The 18483-nt window shown below is 37.1% G+C and overlaps 1 protein-coding gene across 4 annotated transcripts in view; it reads left to right on the top strand.

Annotated features, from left to right (window-relative positions):
• Positions 1 to 18118, top strand: part of ATP8A1 (ATPase phospholipid transporting 8A1) — a 267599-nt gene extending 249481 nt beyond the window's left edge. For all 4 annotated transcript variants that reach the window (XM_030921962.1, XM_010363768.2, XM_030921978.1 and 1 more), the window contains 4 exons: positions 6662 to 6750; positions 7468 to 7560; positions 15634 to 15725; positions 17297 to 18118. In XM_030921962.1, the coding sequence (XP_030777822.1) occupies positions 6662 to 6750; positions 7468 to 7560; positions 15634 to 15725; positions 17297 to 17394 (372 nt within the window). In that variant the 3' untranslated portion in view covers positions 17395 to 18118. The remainder of the gene's footprint in view (positions 1 to 6661; positions 6751 to 7467; positions 7561 to 15633; positions 15726 to 17296) is intronic.
• The last annotated feature ends 365 nt before the right edge of the window (positions 18119 to 18483 follow it).

Raw genomic sequence — 18483 nt, 5'->3', positions numbered from 1 at the left:
GACTACTCTGGGAGCTCTGTTGAGAATAGTATGTACGGGGAATAGGGAGGAGGCCAGGGGACCCCTAGCAGGCTGTTGTAGCACTCCAGACAGAAGATGATGGGGGCCTAGGCAACCATGGAAGGGTGTGTAGTGGGTAGATTCTGGATTTGGGGTGGGGAGAGGATTTGCTCTAAGAATTTTTTTTTTGCTTTAAATGTTTTTGTTATGGCAGAACATAATATAATATTTATCATTTTAAGTGTAAATTCAGTGGCATTAAGTGTATTCACATTGTTGTGCAACCGTCACCACTGTCCATCTCTAGAACTTTTTCATCTTTCTCTACTGAAACCTCATACTTGTTAAACAATCCCCGTTCTCCTTTTCCCCTAACCCCTAGCAGCCACCATTGGGCTTGCTGTTTCTGAATTTGACTATTCCGGGCAATGCATCTAAGTAGAATCACACATTGGTCCTTTTATGTCTGATTTTTTTTATTTGGCAAAATGTCTTCAGGGTTCATCCATGTTGTAAATTGGGCCAGAATTTCATGTCTTTGAAAGCTGAATAATACTCCATTGTATGGATATGCCACATTTTCCTCATCCACTCATCTGTTAATGTTGTTTCCACCCTTTGACTATAGCGAATAGTGCTGCTCATGAACGTTAGTGTGTGGATTTTTTTAAGTCAAGCCAATAAGATTTGCCAGTAAATAGAATGTTCAGTTTGAAAGAAAAGGGGAAACAAAGATGACTTGAGTATTGTGGCCAGAGCAGCCAGAAGGATACACTTTGTATTTGTCTAGAGGAGGAAGACTAGGATTTTCTATTCTACTTCTTTTTCTTTAACTTAGCAAAGTGTTCATACTGTGTAGTTAATTAAAATCTTTGTTAATGCTGGTACTTCCTTCTCTTCCTGCCTATTCTACAGCTCTTCCTTACCTCCCCACAACCGCAAAAAAAAAAAAAAAAAAAAAAAAAATCATACAGAAAACACTTTTATTTCCAGGTATCATACCTTTCTTGGATTCTTTGAAATACTTCTGATGATTCAGACTGGGGGGTGGGGATAGTTGAACATATTCAGCTTTTAATGCACATCCCTCAACCTTTAACAGAAAAGGCAACCTACATTGGAAAAGGATAGTCATGGAGTTGAATCAACTCCTCTCCCGAAAATACGTAATTATCTGGCAATAGAATAACTTCATGCCAGAACACAAGAAAACCAAGTAAACCATAACCACCACATCTCAAGAACAGGGTCCCCAGGCTCTGTTGTTTTTCACAGTTTCTGCAACACTAGATTGTGAGAACATATTTATCCAGCAATTATTTATTGAACATCTGCTTGGTGGTTAAGCACTTGGATCATGAGAATTAAGAGAACATATAGTCTAACAAGAAGATGAATGAGCAACTAGAAAATGGGTGACAGGTGCCAACACAACGAAAGCCCAAGTAGTGTCCTCTAACTGAGTCTAAGAAAGGAAAATTGAAGGACGAGTAGGCATCACAAGTGCAAAGGCCCGAGGACAAGAGTGAGCATGGGCGCCTTCCAGGGACTGAAACACATTACGTGTAGCAAGAGATGGGGCTGGCTTGAGAGGTGATATTGGGAAAGTAATCAGAAGTCAGATAGGAGAGGTCTTGAAATTGTATTAAAGATTTTGTATTCTATTCTGAGGACATTCTGAAGCCACGGAAAGGGTTTAATCCAGCAGCTGCTAATATCGAATTTGCCTTTTGGAAATATCTCTGGCTGTAGTGTGAACAGCTAGAAGCAGAGTATTTCTGAAGTCAGTACAGCTAGGAGGACAGGCAAATTTTTTGGACTGGGATAAGCATGGCAAAGTTGACCAGAGATGGATGAATCTGAAGATGCTAAAGCACAACAGAACCCAGTGAAATATTGGACGTAGGGTAAAAAAGCCAATTCAGGAATAGGGGCCAGGTTTCTCTCTTGGGCTGCCAGGGATGACACCACTCCCTGAATAGCTTGTACCAAGGAAGAGCAAGCAGCCTTTGGAGGGAAGACAGTGTGTGTTCAGTGTGGGATGTGTGAGGTTTGAGGTGCCTGTGTGACCCACAAGTTAGGAGCTCAATAGTCTAGCCTGTGCTTCAAGTTCAGGTGAGAAATCTAAGCCACAGGTGATTAGTGGCTGATTTCCATATGGATGATGATACAAACTGCAAACCCTTCCAAGGAGGGTGTTTGTATGCTAACAGAAGGCTCCTGGGAGAATACCAGGGTAGTTTACCTTTCCCTCCAGGATTCTTCTAAACTATCAGTCTTGTGATAATTATAATCTGTGAACAGCATCTTCACAGCTTGGATAACATTCTGACCGAGGGATGCACATTTGCCTAATGAGCCACATAGTGCCCTGTTAGCTTTAACTAGTATTTTGTTATTTAAAACAACCCACGACGAATATTTGCATTCCCCAAAATTAGTTGTGTGCATGTTTGTAAGAAGGACGTGGAGGAAGGTGTTCCATAATCAATCAATACCTTTAGGAAACCTTGGTTTTAAAAACTATTCAGTAGGGCGCTTTACTCTGACTTCTTGAAGCCTTACACTGCTCTGCGCTGTGACTTTCCAAGAGGATGCTGCTGTGGTTTCTTTTCGCCTTTATTAAACCCCTGGCAATGGGCCCTTGTGGGGGATGCTTTCAGGACTAGCAACCACAGGACAGTTTCATGAGATACTGATAAGCAAAAGCTGGACTTCATTTTAACACGTAGTTCAGAAATTGAATTATTGAATTAAAAGGAATAAATGTTTGTGGTGTTGGTGCACATTGCCAAATACCTTTTCCAAAGGCTAGTTCATTGCTGGTGGGAATATAAATTGCTACAAATACCTGTTCCACCATACACCACTCACTCCACCAAACTGATGGTGAATTTTTAAAATCTGATCTAATTTGTCAGTGTTTCTCTAGGACTGCAGAGTGACTCGACGCTTTTCCATGTCATTGATTACTTGCTGCTGCTTTTATGAAGACCTTTCCAGGTCTATTGCCTATCTCTTAAGATTGAAGCTATTCTTATGAAGATAAATGGGCTATTTTTCTGATCAGATATTAACCTAGAATTTCATGTATTTGTAGTAGTCATTCTCTCAGTTTTTTATTGTTTACTTTTTTAGCTATGTTTGTTTGAACATGTGGAAGTTCTGCGTTTTCGTAAATCAGTTCTTTAAAGCATCCTTTCATAGTTTTTTTCACTGTTCTTAAGCTCTGAAAGCCTTTTATATAAAGCTTTGTCCAGACGCTTAATAAATAGTCACTTCTTGGTTTTTTTGTTGTTGTTGTTTCCAACATTAACACAACCACTCTGGAAGTTATTCGTTTCTCTTGCTGCAGTCCCCTCCAAAAAAATGTTTTGAAGCACTATTTTCTGGATAATTTTCCCTTCCAAAATTAATATACTATGCCGGCGTAGTCAATAATTTTTATGACAAAAATATTTTTCTCCATTTCCTAAATTGGCAAATTGAGATGAATGGCACTTTATTAGGGATCTCTTACTTTGGCCTATGTTTCATCATTGCATTTTAAAATAGCAGATAAGACAAGCATATGTTGTAATACTATTGAGATGAAAATCATAAAATTTATAAATTGATTTACAGTTAATTTGATATTGTCATAAACATTTTCTTCCATGAAGCTCATGGGACAGATCACTGGAAAAAAACAAGAGACTAGAGCATTTAAAGAAACCAGACAATTGAAATGAAGAAAGTTTGTTAATAATCAATGTTATGCAGGCAGTTTACAAACATTATTGAGTTTAATTCCTACAATCTACTGTACAGCTGAGGAAACTGAGACTGAGAAGTTTCTTCTCGCGTGTCTAATTAGCCGGGAATGACTGTGCCAGGACCACTTCCAGGCCTGTCACCTAACCTGCTCCAACTGGGGTCCATGGAGACAGTCTTAGAGTTCGGCAGAGGGCCTTCTGTTTTAGGTGTCTATGCATTTCCATGAGTAAGAGTCGCAGCATGCCACTCTGATATTAATAGTGTAAACACATAGAGGTAGACTGAAGAACCATACCGTTAGTTTGTAGGCAGGTGGCACACTTGAATTCTCTCTCCTATGAGACTGAACTTGGGCACATTGAAGGTGAAGAAGGGTTTCTGTCTTATATGGGAACGTAGGTGCTAACAGATCATGCCATTGTGGGTCAGAAGATAAACCCGTCTTATCCGTCATGCCCCTTGGCTTGGCCAAATGCACATAAACTGGTATTTTCTCAAACGTTTGTTCTCTGAAAGTTCACATAGAAATTTCAGAACAAGTTCTCTTCTGCAAGTTGCGTTTTCAGGCAGTGTTGGTTTATTTTTGAAGCCCCAGTGGTTCGATTTTGAGCCCGCATCACTCTGCAGAGACAAGCAGTTGCTTGTTCGCCACACAGGGCCTGTGCCCTCCTATTACCAGCTTTGCAGCTTCCTCAGCTGATCCCTTCTCAAGGCCCCCGGGAGCCACTTTTGTGGCAGATTCCATTTGGTTTCACAGCGCCTCGAGAAGGGGCAGCGGGGGCCACTTGGCCTGGTGCACCAGTCTCCCACATTAGGAGCAATTTGCAAACCGCTCTCGGGGGGAGCCGGAGCTCGGCCGGAACAGGCTGCTGCTGTTACCACCATTGTCTCAGGATCCCTTCGCCTTTTCCCAGCTGACCTGCCTGCGAGTGGGGAAATGTGAAAAGTTAGAGACAAAACTGGTTTCTTCAGAGTGAGGGGGAGCTTTCTTATACAGAAAGGAAGGAAATACCTCTGTGGGATTTTATTTTTCCCCCCTCTTCATCCAAAAAATACAAAGAGACTCTCTGTCTTTAATGCGAATGTCGGCTTTAAATCTTTTAGGTTTGGATTAACTCTGCAAAAGAAAAAAAAATCTGACAGGCTTTCAGATATGACGCAGAAAAACTTTTTTCCCCTCAATTCATGTTGTTCATTTGTAAAGCCAAGGGCTGGTGGACTGAATGGTGGGGCGCCAGTCACTCCTCCGTTCATCGTTAGCATCACAATGGTCAGAATTAGCAGCCTTGAATCTCCACCACTTTTGCGTTTTCCATCGGTGGACATTTAATACAAGGTGGTGAAGGCAAGAGTAAATCCTCCTCTTGCCCCCCGCCCCCCACCAAATTAAAATATATTAAAATCAAGCCAAGTAAATGTGGTATTTTCAGTTACATGCCTTGGAATTCTTACCTTGCCTTTCCCCCCAGAAGGGGAAAGAAACTGGTTTTTTACAGTTGTTACCTTACTAGAAAGCTTCTTTCAATCTAAAGAAAATCCACTGACTTGATAGACATTTCCTATTACACAGTTATTGTTGGTTTTCACCATTGAGGATGTCAGCAAACATGTCAAAGATCATGTTTTGCTTATTAAATAAAGTGACTTTTATGTGAATATTTTTCATCTTGTTGGTGTCTCAAATAATGGTGCTATTTCATTGAATCTATGTGGCAAAACTTATTTTCTGGAATTTTTTGTAATAGCATGTTTTTATTTTAAAAGTATTCAGAGCTGTTCACTTCTACATAGCGAAAAATCTTAGCTTCCCTGAACCTACGGTCTGTATCGATACGCTCATGTCAATGCAGAAAAAATTTAAACAGCGGTTCCTAGTCCTTAATCGAGAGTCAAAATGAATAGGTAATCTGAAATATAATTTAAAATTAGAAATCTTTATGTTTGATAAGGGCTAATTGATTAGGACTATTTATGTGTAATTGTGAAATTGCCTAGAATAATTAAACTCTAGGTTATTTTTAATTCCTGAACCATACCTTAATTTTTTTTTAAATTTTGCGTGATTTTTAGTAGAATCTAAATGTGCATGTGTTGGCTGGCTACTTTTTAGTGGAATTAGAACGATACCTTTATGGATTTAAATAGGTACTGAAAATTTCCTCTTGATAAAAAGATTAAAAGAAGTGAAACCAAACTGTTTCTTTTGCTTTTATTGTATAATACTATTCCTTTTAAGTTCTGTGTAATCTAATTATATTACAGATATTTTTTATTATAATGGCGAGTAAATAATAGAATTTATTACTTTTTAAATTACAGAATCATTTTTTTTTTTGCAACTCAAAAGGCTCCAATACAGCAATTTGGTATTTATTACAAAGAAATTATTAAAGTTATTTTTAATACACTTTTATTTGGCTTTTACATACAAGATATTTGGTTTGACTTTAGCAATAACAGGTATGCACCAATACTTGTTATATAAATTGTTGAACAAAAATTAAGGTTATTACTACCTAATGTTAGCCAAAAATACTCAAATTGTTGTTTTTGTAGGTATCTTAATTTGATTATACTGTAGTCATGATTTATCTGGATGATTTTTTAATATCCTATAATTTTACAAAAGTAATTTTCATTTGCCAGAAATAATAAATTTAGTTTCTAATTATGATTTATTTTACACCATATATTATTATAAGAGAGTTTAATCCAGAGTGTATTTTAAATGTGTTCAAAGATTTATTTTGATATTCTAAGTTAATTTCGTAAGTTCGAATTCAGAGTTGTTTACTCTCTTACAGAATGATATTCTTAAAATTGTTTTACTTAAAATTACATAAAAACTAAACAGGAATCATGTATTTTGGTTTTAAAGTAATGTTTTTTCTGATGATTTGCACAGGCAGCCATGTTGTTCAGTTCTGGAGTCTTTTGGATGGGCTTGTTATTCATCCCTGTGGCATCTCTGCTCCTTGATGTGGTGTACAAGGTGTAAGTATATACTCGGTTACATATGGAGAAATATAGATGCATATTCATCCTCAGATTTCTCTCTTCGTAACATCAACTCAAGCATGTAGAGCTTGCAGGAAAGGGACTGGTAATATTGCTTAATTTTAAATAAGAAAGGGGTGATTCAGGAACTAGAAAACTAGTTAAAAGATGAAATGAGTAGTAAAGCGGGTAGTTTCAGTTAACAGAGAAAAGTAAATGGCACTGGAGAAATTTACATCAGGAAGTACGTTTTTTAGAAACAGCCCCAAAACTCATATAAAAGTAGAAGAAAAATTGTACTATTTCCAAACACACTTTTTATTATAAAAAGAAATGTTTTGCTTGCCTGATTCCAAACATACATAAAATATAAAATGAAAGAAAAGAAAACCTTACTAATTTTTTTCGAGGGTTACAAATTTTTAAATCTTATCTCTTCTCACAAAAACGGTAGCATTTAATTTAATTGCATGATATTTATTTAAATAACTATGGGAGTTTCAGTATTGTAAACCTAAACCATCATTTATTTTAAAACTATAATTTCATATTAATTTTCAAAAGTATGGTAATTTTTAAGATTCTGTTGAAAAACTGCTTGTACTCTTGTTACTGTTGTACTTTATCAATAGCATGATAATAAACCAGACATCTAGTTTTGTAAGGTCTCCACAGGAGTATTTCCATGCAAATCCCTTTTTTTTCTTTTTGCAGTATCAAGAGGACTGCTTTTAAAACATTAGTCGATGAAGTTCAGGAGCTGGAGGCAAAATCTCAAGACCCAGGAGCAGTTGTACTTGGAAAAAGGTAAAATACACAGTGAATATATTCTTTTCCAAATGAACTTTAAATTTATCTTGTACAAGTGGTTGCAAATAAGTGATAAGACTTGTACTTATCAACATCAAGCTGGCAGTGTCATTAACAGGTTTGGGAATCAGAGACATGTCGGTTTAAATCAAATCTGTCGCTTTCTAAACTGTGTGCCCTTGGCCACGTTGCTTAATCCTACTGAGCCTCAATTTCCTCATCAATAAAATGGGGACGATAATACCTACCTCATGGTTAATTGTAAGAGTTGAATAAAGTATTATGAAGAACTTAGCATAGTGTGAAGTCTTTAATGAGCATTAAATAAATGGTAGTTACAAACATTATTGTATTATCAAACTGCAAGAGAAGAAAAAGACTTTTAACTTGAAATAGTATCCATAATAAAATAGTATGTAATCGGCCAGGTGCGGTGGCTCACACCTGTAATTCCAGCACTTTGGGAGGCCGAGGCAGGCAGATCACAAGTTCAGGAGTTCGAGATCAGCCTGACCAACACTGTGAAACCCCATCTCTACTAAAAATACAAAAATTGGCCAGGCATGATGATGGGCGCTTGTAATCCCAGCTACTAAGGAGGCTGAGGCAAGAGAATAGCTTGAATGCAGGAAGTGGAGGTTGTAGTGAGCCAAGATCAAGCCACTGCACTCCAGCCTGGGCAATAGAGTGAGACTCCATCTCAAAAAAAAAAAAAAAAGTATGTAATCAAAATCACAGTTTGATATAAGGCAAATTACCTTATATAATTGCATTTGTGGTTCAGTAGTTACTAGGAACTGACCTAGATGTGTATCATACATGAAGTGAATTATGTATCCCAAGTTCTCTTCCTTACCACCAACCCCTCCAAAATAATCAAAGTTAGAAAGCTAATCAAATCCACTAAATTCACAAAGCATCATAAGAAAGAAATTAAAATTAGTTGCAGTCTATAATAAAAGACAATTATGAAGATAGTAGCAGGAATTTATTTTTTCTTCATTTTTATCATACTAAAGTAAGCTGAAGTTTTGGCTAAACTGTAGGAAATATTTTACCCTAGTATATGTTACCTTAATCACGATTCACTGTTGATATTCATTTTGACACAATGGAGTAGGTGTCAGAACTCAGTGAGACCTTGACTTCCAGCTCTCTTGCTCTCATACTGAAGGAACACATCACACACCAGTGTGTGCCACTTTTTTTGAAAATAATAGCACGGAGCTTTGTTGAGCACTCACTACGTGCCAGGTACTTCCCTTGCATTTTACGTGTACTATCTCACTGAATCCCAGTAACAACCCTATACAGATCCATCATCTCCATTTTTTTCCAGGTGAGGAAACTGGGGCTTCGAGAGGTGAAGTTCCCAAAATTATTAGTAACATATCTGGGCCTGGAGTCCATGCCAACTGATCCCAGATCTCCTGTTCTGAACCATTCACAATTCTGCCTCCTTTTGCTACTTGTTCAAAAATATAATAGAGCTGCAAAAACAGACTACTACTAACTTGACGAAGTACTTAACCTCTGACTCAGCATCCCAATGTACAGGATGGGAATGATAATACCTACTTTCAGGGTTGTGTCCTCCTCCCTCCACCTTTTTCTTCATCTAAAAATTGGCATCACAGGATTCCTCATAGGAAATTACCTATTCCATTACCTGGCAGTTGGTCAGTAAATTCAGCTAGTAAATTAATTATGTCAGTTCTCTTTCTCCAGCAATAAAAAGAATACAGTAAGAGTTCTAGCTCATGAAATTGTGAATAAAACAATTTATTCATAATTATTGGGGAAAGGCCACTGTTAATACTGTTACTATCCTTAGTAGTACATTTCCAGATTCGTAAGTGTGTTAATAAAATCACATTAAGCCCTTCCACGTGATACTTAGTTTGCCTTTTTGTTGTCTACCAGTGACCTCTATTCATAAATCAGGCCAATGTAATGACCCCCAGGTCCTAAACATTCAGTGAGTCTGTAATATATGTAGCTCCTTCCATTAAATAAAATGAGCCGAGAGCCCAAAAAGGAAAGAAGTGAATTCCAGCATAAATGACCACCAACTTCTCCATAGGACATGCATCAGATAAATTCCCTGCTGCTGCCTGGCTCATTTGCCTAAAATAGCTCTATAGCTTTTTCTAAGAACTCAGGAATGTGTTAGCTATCAGCTGAATACCACAGACAAAAACCCTGGACCAGCATGTACTCCATGTTGCCATTTCTGCCCACTGCTGATCAGAAGGTTAATGATGAGTGTAACCATAGTGGCTTCCTGCTAGATGGCAGATGCCCAGAGGAGGGAGGCAAGGGAAAAATCTGTGAAAGGAGAAAAATAGCAACTGGATGGAAACATCTTCATGCTTAAAGTAATGGCACCCTAAGGTTAAAGAATCATTGGATTGATTTTACCCCCTGGATTATTTTAGGAATCTAAGAGAATGAGATTGATTTCAGATTTCAAAAAAAGTTCGCAAATTTTTTTTTTTTTTTTTTTTTTTTGAGACAGTCTCGCACTGTCACCAGGCCTGGGGTGCAATGGCACGATCTCAACTCACTGCAACCTCCACCTCCCAGGTTCACACAATTCTCCTGCTTCAACCTCCCGAGTAGCTGGGATTACAGGCACACACCATCACACCTAGCTAACTTTTTGTATTTTTAGTAGAGACGGGGTTTCACTATGTTGGCCAAACTGATCTCGAACTCCTGACCTCATGATCCACCCGCCTCGGCCTCCCAAAGTGCTGGGATTACAGGCATGGGCCACTGCACACAGCCAAAAGTTAGCAAATTTTATATCTACATTATCAAAAGGGAAGAAACTGTGATTCTTGTGAATTCTAATGATACCAGACTTTCTTTGGTTCCGAAACGCCATGTTATTTTATATCTCCCAGTCTTCGCATTTGCTCTTCCCCTGTTTGGGAGCCAGTACCCCTCTTACAGACTAGGCACTCCAATTTTCAGCTTTCCAAACCCAATGTAGAAGTGGTTTTTTCAACTGTGCACATACACAATATATAATTCCTAGTCTACTGTCTCTGTACTTTTATACTCTGTTTATACTCTGTGTAAACTTCTGTTGGTACACTGATCGCATTGCATTATAAAAATTTACTCTATGTATGTTTTTTCCCCTACTAGATTGAGCTTCTAGAGAGGCCCATGTCTTAGCCATAGCTGCAACCCAACACCTGGTACAGCACCAGGAACTTAGTAGCACTCAATAAATACTTGTTGAGTGAATGAACAGAATAGTTAAGAGAATAAACTAAAGAATGGACGAAAAAAAGAGTGGACAAAAGGATTGCTGAGTAGGAGAAAGAATTGTTGAATTGATAGTTGACCTGTGGGCTGTGAAACAGAAATCTGATTCATAAAAACATAGAATTGTATAATTTGTACTTCCTAGACTAGGTAATATCCAAAGCAACCATCTTTACTTTTTTTCATACAATGATGCAGTTCTTAAGAAAGATCTTGTGAGTTGATCATCCCCAATTGTTTTAATCTTCACTACGTATGACTATTAAACTCAAGTCATGTATAAAATGCAAATGTCAGAAAAACAATAAATTGTAAGCACTTAAGGAAGATTAATATTTACGATAATTTCTCATCTTCATTTTCAAAAATAAAACATCTTGGTTAAAACAGCCATTTTTAGTAGAAATAGTATGCCACCTACCATATTACCCTGCAAATTAGATTCATTTTATTACATTTTAGGGGAAAAATATGTTTAATCAATCTAAGTATGTTCTAAATATGCATGCTTTTGAGCCATGGGTTATGGTAGAAATAAATGTAAGTCTACAATGGTGAGAGAATAACCTAAACCTTACTCCTGAAGGTTTAAAATAACCCAAACCTTGCTGCCTCGTGACCTCTACCAAAGTCCATGTAAGGAGCTGAGTTCTTAAGAACTAAAGAAAAACTGTCCACTGGAGAAAAATAAAATGGAAATTGTACTTTAAAAAAATAAAATAACCCAAATCTTAGTCCTGAACATTTAAACCTTATCCAAAAGTTTACAGTAAGAAATTATGGACACTGTGGGCTCATTGGAGGCAGGACAGTTATTTTTGGATATCATTGGAGTATGTGTGAAGCAATGCATTTTATAGACAGGCAAATATAATAATGAGACTCATAATTCTTTTGTATTTCTTACTGTAGACATTAGCCAGCATATCATCATTGGCCATTACTAAATAGAATTTTAGCCTAGGATCTTCAGGTCAGTCCTCACTGATTTGCCTGGCACTACCATTTGGCCATTGTTTACAGCTTTTGCATGCAGGGACAGTAGGGAATATGAGATGTCAGAGAACTCAGTGGTGTAGATGGTGACAGTGCTCCCTCTAACCTTTCTGATGTATTGTTCATCTTAATGAAAAGCAGTTTTAATATTGCTCCAGAACTAGTAGAAAGGAAATTTTATTTCTCAGTGTTCACACTAGATTTTATATCAGTGTGACTTAAATACTTTGGTGGGGATTGAGGACACAGGGATCTGTCAAATGTTTCCTTCAGCGTTCTCTCATCACCATGGTAATGGTTCTGTCCAACATTCGGAAAGAAAAGTGACAGAACATTGAAATGTCTTCAGCTCCAGGGCAGAGGTTAGGCCTGTTATATTCATTGTTTGTTTCCCCACCACCACAGCTACCCTAGTGTAGGGCAGCTATCACATGCTATACATTAAACATTCCATGAATGAATACTTACTTTTTGGAGATTTATTTTAATGAGTCAACCTAAATAGCTTACCAACCCAATATATAGACAAATGCAAATTTATTCCTCTTCAAGTTTCCCACTGAAAATTCCTTAGGACAACACATTCCAGAACTGTAAATTGATTTTTTTACCAACACCGACATTTTTTAGTATTTGTAAGTGAAATATATATATATAATATATATATATTTTTTGAGACGGAGTCTCGCTCTATCACCCAGGCTGGAGTGCAGTAGCGCGATCTCAGCTCACTGCAAGTTCTGCCTTCCGGGTCCATGCCATTCTCCTGCCTCAGCCTCCCGAGTAGCTGGTACTACAGGCACCCACCACCATGCCCAGCTAATTTTTTGTATTTTTTTTTTTTTTTTTTTTTTTTTTTTTAGTAGAGATGGGGTTTCACGATGTTAGCCAAGATGGTCTCGATCTCCTGTGAAATATTATTTTAAACATGTTATCTTTACATTCACTGCCACCAATTATTTAAATTGCAACATTTTAGTGGGTTTGGAAATAAGGTAACAATATTTGGTAGTACTTGTATGATTGCATTAAACAAACTCAAAATTTACATAGTTCAGTATGTAAATGAAAGACTATACAAGACTGCGTAAAACTGTTAGTCAAGAGTTGTGAAGAAAATGTAGTTTTAGTGAGAAGGTATCTTTAGTGTTTTTTTTGTTTGTTTGTTTTTTTGTCTTTTCACACTGTGTTAAGCTGTTCCACTAAAACTGAACTTTTAATAGATCTATTAGCATAAGCATATTTTATAATGTGCCTTAGTGGTAATATCAGTACCTATAAACATTGATGGCCCAGAATTGCATAAACATTGAAATGAGTAGTTCCCCAAAGGTGTAAGATAAGACTAGAGAAATACAACTCATCATCACTTATTTATTTAGCAACCTCCTGTGAATGGCATTTATATTCTGAAGGAGGGACTCTGCTCTACAGGACTAAAGCAAGAAGTTCAAAGTAGCTAACGAAAAACAAAACAACAAAAATCTAGTCATTTTCTTAGTAAACAGGGAGAATGAGAACATTATAAATTAAAACTCATGTGCAGCAACAGACATCTCACCTTGCACTTACATTGACTAGAAACCAAGGCATCAAAAATACTCCTTACCAAGTACCTTTTGTTTGGTGATGATCTCTGTTCCAGTTGATGTTTTATAATAAATTCTCAGGATCTTGGGGGTAAAGGTGGGAGGACCCAGCATTTGTTGAGTGCTTCCTAAGTGTCAGTCATTGTGCTGACAGCTCCCTGCATCCTCACAGTCTGCCTGAGAGAAGTACTGCCCTCCTGTTACGTAGGAGATGACTGAGAAAGGCTTGCCGGTGGTGACAGAGCTAATAAGCAGCCGACCCAAAATTAAACCAAAGCACTACTCCAGAGCCCATGCTCCTTCCTGAGTAATGTGCTTCTTTCTTAAGAGACTTTCTTACTGCTTTGTCTTAATGCTGTACGTTAACTTGATATAGAAGAAGATCTAAGTGAAAGCCTTTATATGAACTTGTACAAAACGGAATTATGTTACCTTATGTGTTTCAGTTGCTATAATATGAAAGATTAAATTCTCATGTCTGCCTTCTTACCATTTTAATATTGTAATATTAAAGTATTATACATTTAGGAAGGCCAGCCTGAAACCTGGAAAATGTCTTTTGGGAAGAAGATGCTGCATAATGATACGTAGCCATCCTCTAGTCTCCCGTGGTCACTTCAGTTTGAAACACCAAAGACTTTCCAGCACCCCATCCACAAGGCTCTGCTAAGGAAATCAGACCACCTGCTGCTAAAGCTGCGACTTCCTCAAAGCAGTTACATATTTTAGTGTCCCTTAGGGTCCATAGGTCTGTAATGCTAGATCATTTAAAGAGTAGAGTAAGAAAGCAACTCTGTAAAAATGGCCCTTTCTCATTTCTCATATCTGTTTATTTCACTGACAGAGCCAAGTTTTACAACTATTTGCAGAACTGCTGGAGTTTTAGATTAATTAGTTTTCTTGCCTTCATGTAGCTCATTTCCAATGACAATAAAATATGTCTGATAATACCAACTAACCTCTCTAGACTTTAAAATATATCTGTGGAAGATTACTACAAATGTCAACATTTCTAAATATTTTTTCTTCAGTTTTTGCCTAAATATTTGCATAACTCATTTACACAATGAGTTCATTTTGCAGAGGATCCTTTTTTTGTATATGATATTGTTTCATTTCAGGGTCTCAGAAAAATTGGCAAAATACAGAGCTAACATAACACAGCAATTTAACTAAAGCTTTTATAGTGGGAAAAACACAACATGGAAATTTTTCAGCTGAATCAGTTCCACTTATTAAAATTGCATAAACATTTGCTGCAACACATATGGATTATTTGTTTCTCATGCCTATTATGTTCTTTAATATCAAAACAAAATTTTAGAAATCAAACAATGAAGAAATGGCATGATTTGGAAGATTGATGATGTCTTTAAGTACATTTCAGAATTATTACTCAACTTCATATATTCAACAAATGTATTTCAGTTTATACTGTGTGAAACACTTTTATGTGAAGTTGGGGGAGAAGGTGCCTTATTTTTTACAATGTGCTTTTAGAAGTTACATAATTAATTATCTGGATTTGTATCTGAGGAGACAACTATTCTAAATACTCATTGAAAAATACTTTCCTTGTCATTTCACCTATCATAATCATTTTTTCTGAAAATAGTTTATTTTAAAATAAAATTAAGGAACACATGTCATACCATATTAGTGGTAGTAAAATTTTTCTAGTTAAAACGTCTATGAAATGTCTTCTTTGTATAATGTTAGTTAATATTTACTTTAGTTAATATTTTTCAAAAGTATTTTGCACTAAAATGTGCCAAATATGAAAAAATAGTAATAATTAATTTTTTTCATTCTAAAAATGCCATGCTTAGAATATATGTAGTAAGTTTTTAGAAATGAATAACACTACTGATGTTTTGTATTTTTTGTTTTAATTGTGTTGTACTGGCTCTGTGTTGCCATTTGACTTAAATATAACTGAGTAGGGGGTGGTGAGGAGATCTTACTTTTTACTGAGAGAAGGATTATTGGGGACAAAACTCCTCAGGGAGAAAATGGCCTCAAAAGTCTGTCTAAATACTTGAAATCTCATTTGCTATCTGAGAAAATAGTGTAAAAAGAATCACTAGGCTACGGATTTCTCAAGCCATCTTTTGTTTAAGTCTAACTCTCTTTGGTGGTCCTGTGGGCACACTGGGGTCTCTGCCGAGTTGATAATTCATTTCACATGTTTGCACCTGCTCTGCAGCCTGACCGAGAGGGCGCAACTGCTCAAGAACGTCTTTAAGAAGAACCACGTGAACTTGTACCGCTCTGAATCCTTGCAACAAAACCTGCTCCGTGAGTATTTGAGTTTCTTATTTTTAAAGAAATTCTCTGCCATTACTGTATCATAGCATTTATACAATATCCTAACTTTAGGGATATTTATTTAAAACTAACGTCTAAAACAAGTTTTGCATATTTGCAACCTGTAAATAACAGAAAATCCATTGGTCAGAACCATTTCACTTTTAACAGAAGAGATAGTTAATTTTAAAATCTTGTTGTTTCAGTTTAAGAAAAACAGTATTTCTACATTCCTTGCTTCCTCAAATCTTTTTCTTTAAAGCCAGTAAATCTTAATTCTTAAAAGCTGCCCCTGTCTTGTTATCTTTTCTACTTGAATAACTTTGCAAGAGCCTTTCAGCTTTCATGCAACACAAGGAAACATATATTTTACCCTAAGAAATATTTATGAATATTTAGAGTTGTAAGAAATTATTAGATATTGTGCCCTCTTAACATTTCAAGATCTAAAAACGAATATAAAATGTAAACCCTGGTAGTAAACGTATTTGTGTGAGTAATATATCTTTTGTTTCATGTTGTTTCCACATATAATTTATTTTCACTTACATATACTCATGTCTAATGCTTTTGCTCTTTATACTTCAAGAGGCCTCTTCTAAAGATGTGATCCCTTTGGGGGCCATTCCTTATCCCCATGCCGTGTTGGAGCGTGAGTGAGTTTATTTGTGATGCTTAGGGCCAAGGGTAATGTCCTCTGAAGGAAGGAGACCACTTGCCACCATTAGCAGCTATTTGTGTTTATCGCCTTCTCCTCACCTTTTGGAGTACAAGGTGATGTTTTGATGTACAATTGGCCCTTTCTAGCTGTGGGTTCCACATCTGTGGATTCAACCCACTGTGAGTCAAATATATTCAAGGGGGAAAAAAATTCACAAAATTCCTAAAAGCAAAACTTGACCTTGCCATGGAACAAATACCACATTGAATCCACTAAAATGAACTGATGTGGGGGCATTGTATTAGGTATTATAAGTAATCTAGAAATGATTTTAAGTCTACAAGAGGATGTGTGTAGGTTATATGCAAATAATGTGCCATTTTATATAAAGGATTTAAGCATCTGTGGATTTTGATATTCAAGGGGAATCCCTGAAGCCATTCCCACAGATACCAAGGGACTGTACATGGTGGGACAGTTGAATCAATTACGTTATTCACCACCTCACCTACATATCACTTTTCCTTTCCTCTCATCCACCTGACCTATATGGAAATATGTGAGCCCACTTAACTCCCTCACCCCCTCCAGAATTGGGGAAGCAACAATTAGAAGAGTTGGAGTTGACTTACGGGACAGAAGATTTAGGGGATTTGAGGGCGCCTACTCAGTCTTCTGGGGAGAATTCCTAGAATCTAAACTGGCAAGCTATGATCATCCCACTCTTTATTTTGAAGTTAAGTCTGCGTCTTTTCTAGGCATTAAAAATCAGTGTCTCCATGCTTTTGAAGATGGGAAGACTGCATTCGTTCCCCAAGCTAGAAAATGAATACCCAAAAGTCAGAATAACAGTGGTTTCCAGTGCCTTTGTGAAAATTTCTGTTTTATCATTAACCTACAGATGGGTATGCGTTCTCTCAAGATGAAAATGGAATCGTTTCACAGTCTGAAGTGATTAGAGCATATGATACCACAAAACAGAGGCCCGATGAATGGTGATGGGGAGAGCCTGAAAGGCAGGCTCTGTTCTCTCTCTAAGGAGACCTACCAGGTTGTCACCGCAGTCTGCTAACCAATTCCAGTCTGGTCCATGGAGAGGAAAGGTGGATCTGAGCTCATCTCGCTGATGGACATTCAGATTCATGTATATTATAGACATAAGCACTGTGCAACTGTACTGTAACACCATCTCTTTTGGATTTTTTAAAGTATTTGCTAAGTCTTTGTAAATGGAAATTGAAAATGACCTGGTATCTTGCCAGAGTGCTTTTCTTAAACGGAGAATAAGTCAATATTCTTATGCCATGACTCTGGGGCTGTAACGGACTATCAATTTATTGGCTGTACCACAAGGTAACCAACCATTAAAAACTCTAAATGGTATTTAGCTAAAGGGACTCTTGATATCCAGACTTAGATTTCAGGATATGCTGAAACAAACCAGCATTCTTAAGAAACTGACTCACCTTCCTGAGCAAAATTTCTAAACAAGGCATTAACAAGCTTTTGTGTCAAAAATTGTCTTGATAAATGTTTGCCAAAGAGGTTCAGTAACTGTTTTCCTAGTTCAGTAGTCATATGTCCAGAAATGTAAGAGAAAGTTTACTTCCAGTTCTGCTGTAAGATCTGCATGTCTGACTTTTCAAATGTAAAAGTGATTTACAAAAATGAGTATTTCAAGGCGTTTGCTACTAAAATCTGTGATGTTGCACCTTTGGCCTTACAAATGCTTCTTTGTTGTTTGTCGTGTTTATTTGTTAGAGGACACACGTGCTAATATGATTGTTGTTATGACACTGATTTTTCAAATTGTATGTATGTTTCAGTTGTTTCTGATGAAGTTTCTTCATCATTTAGATTTTTCTAAAAATCTGGCTAATGCAGTAGATTGAGTGGTGTCATTTTTTTTTTTTTTTTTTTTTTTTTTGAGACGGAGTCTCGCTCTGTCGCCCAGGCTGGAGTGCAGTGGCCGGATCTCAGCTCACTGTAAGCTCCGCCTCCTGGGTTCACGCCATTCTCCTGCCTCAGCCTCCCGAGTAGCTGGGACTACAGGCGCCTGCCAGGTCGCCCGGCTAGCTTTTTTTTGTA

The sequence above is a fragment of the Rhinopithecus roxellana genome, chromosome 2 (genome assembly GCF_007565055.1).
Source record: "Rhinopithecus roxellana isolate Shanxi Qingling chromosome 2, ASM756505v1, whole genome shotgun sequence".
Lineage (NCBI taxonomy): Eukaryota > Metazoa > Chordata > Mammalia > Primates > Cercopithecidae > Rhinopithecus > Rhinopithecus roxellana.
This window is presented reverse-complemented; position numbering and strand designations above follow the sequence as displayed.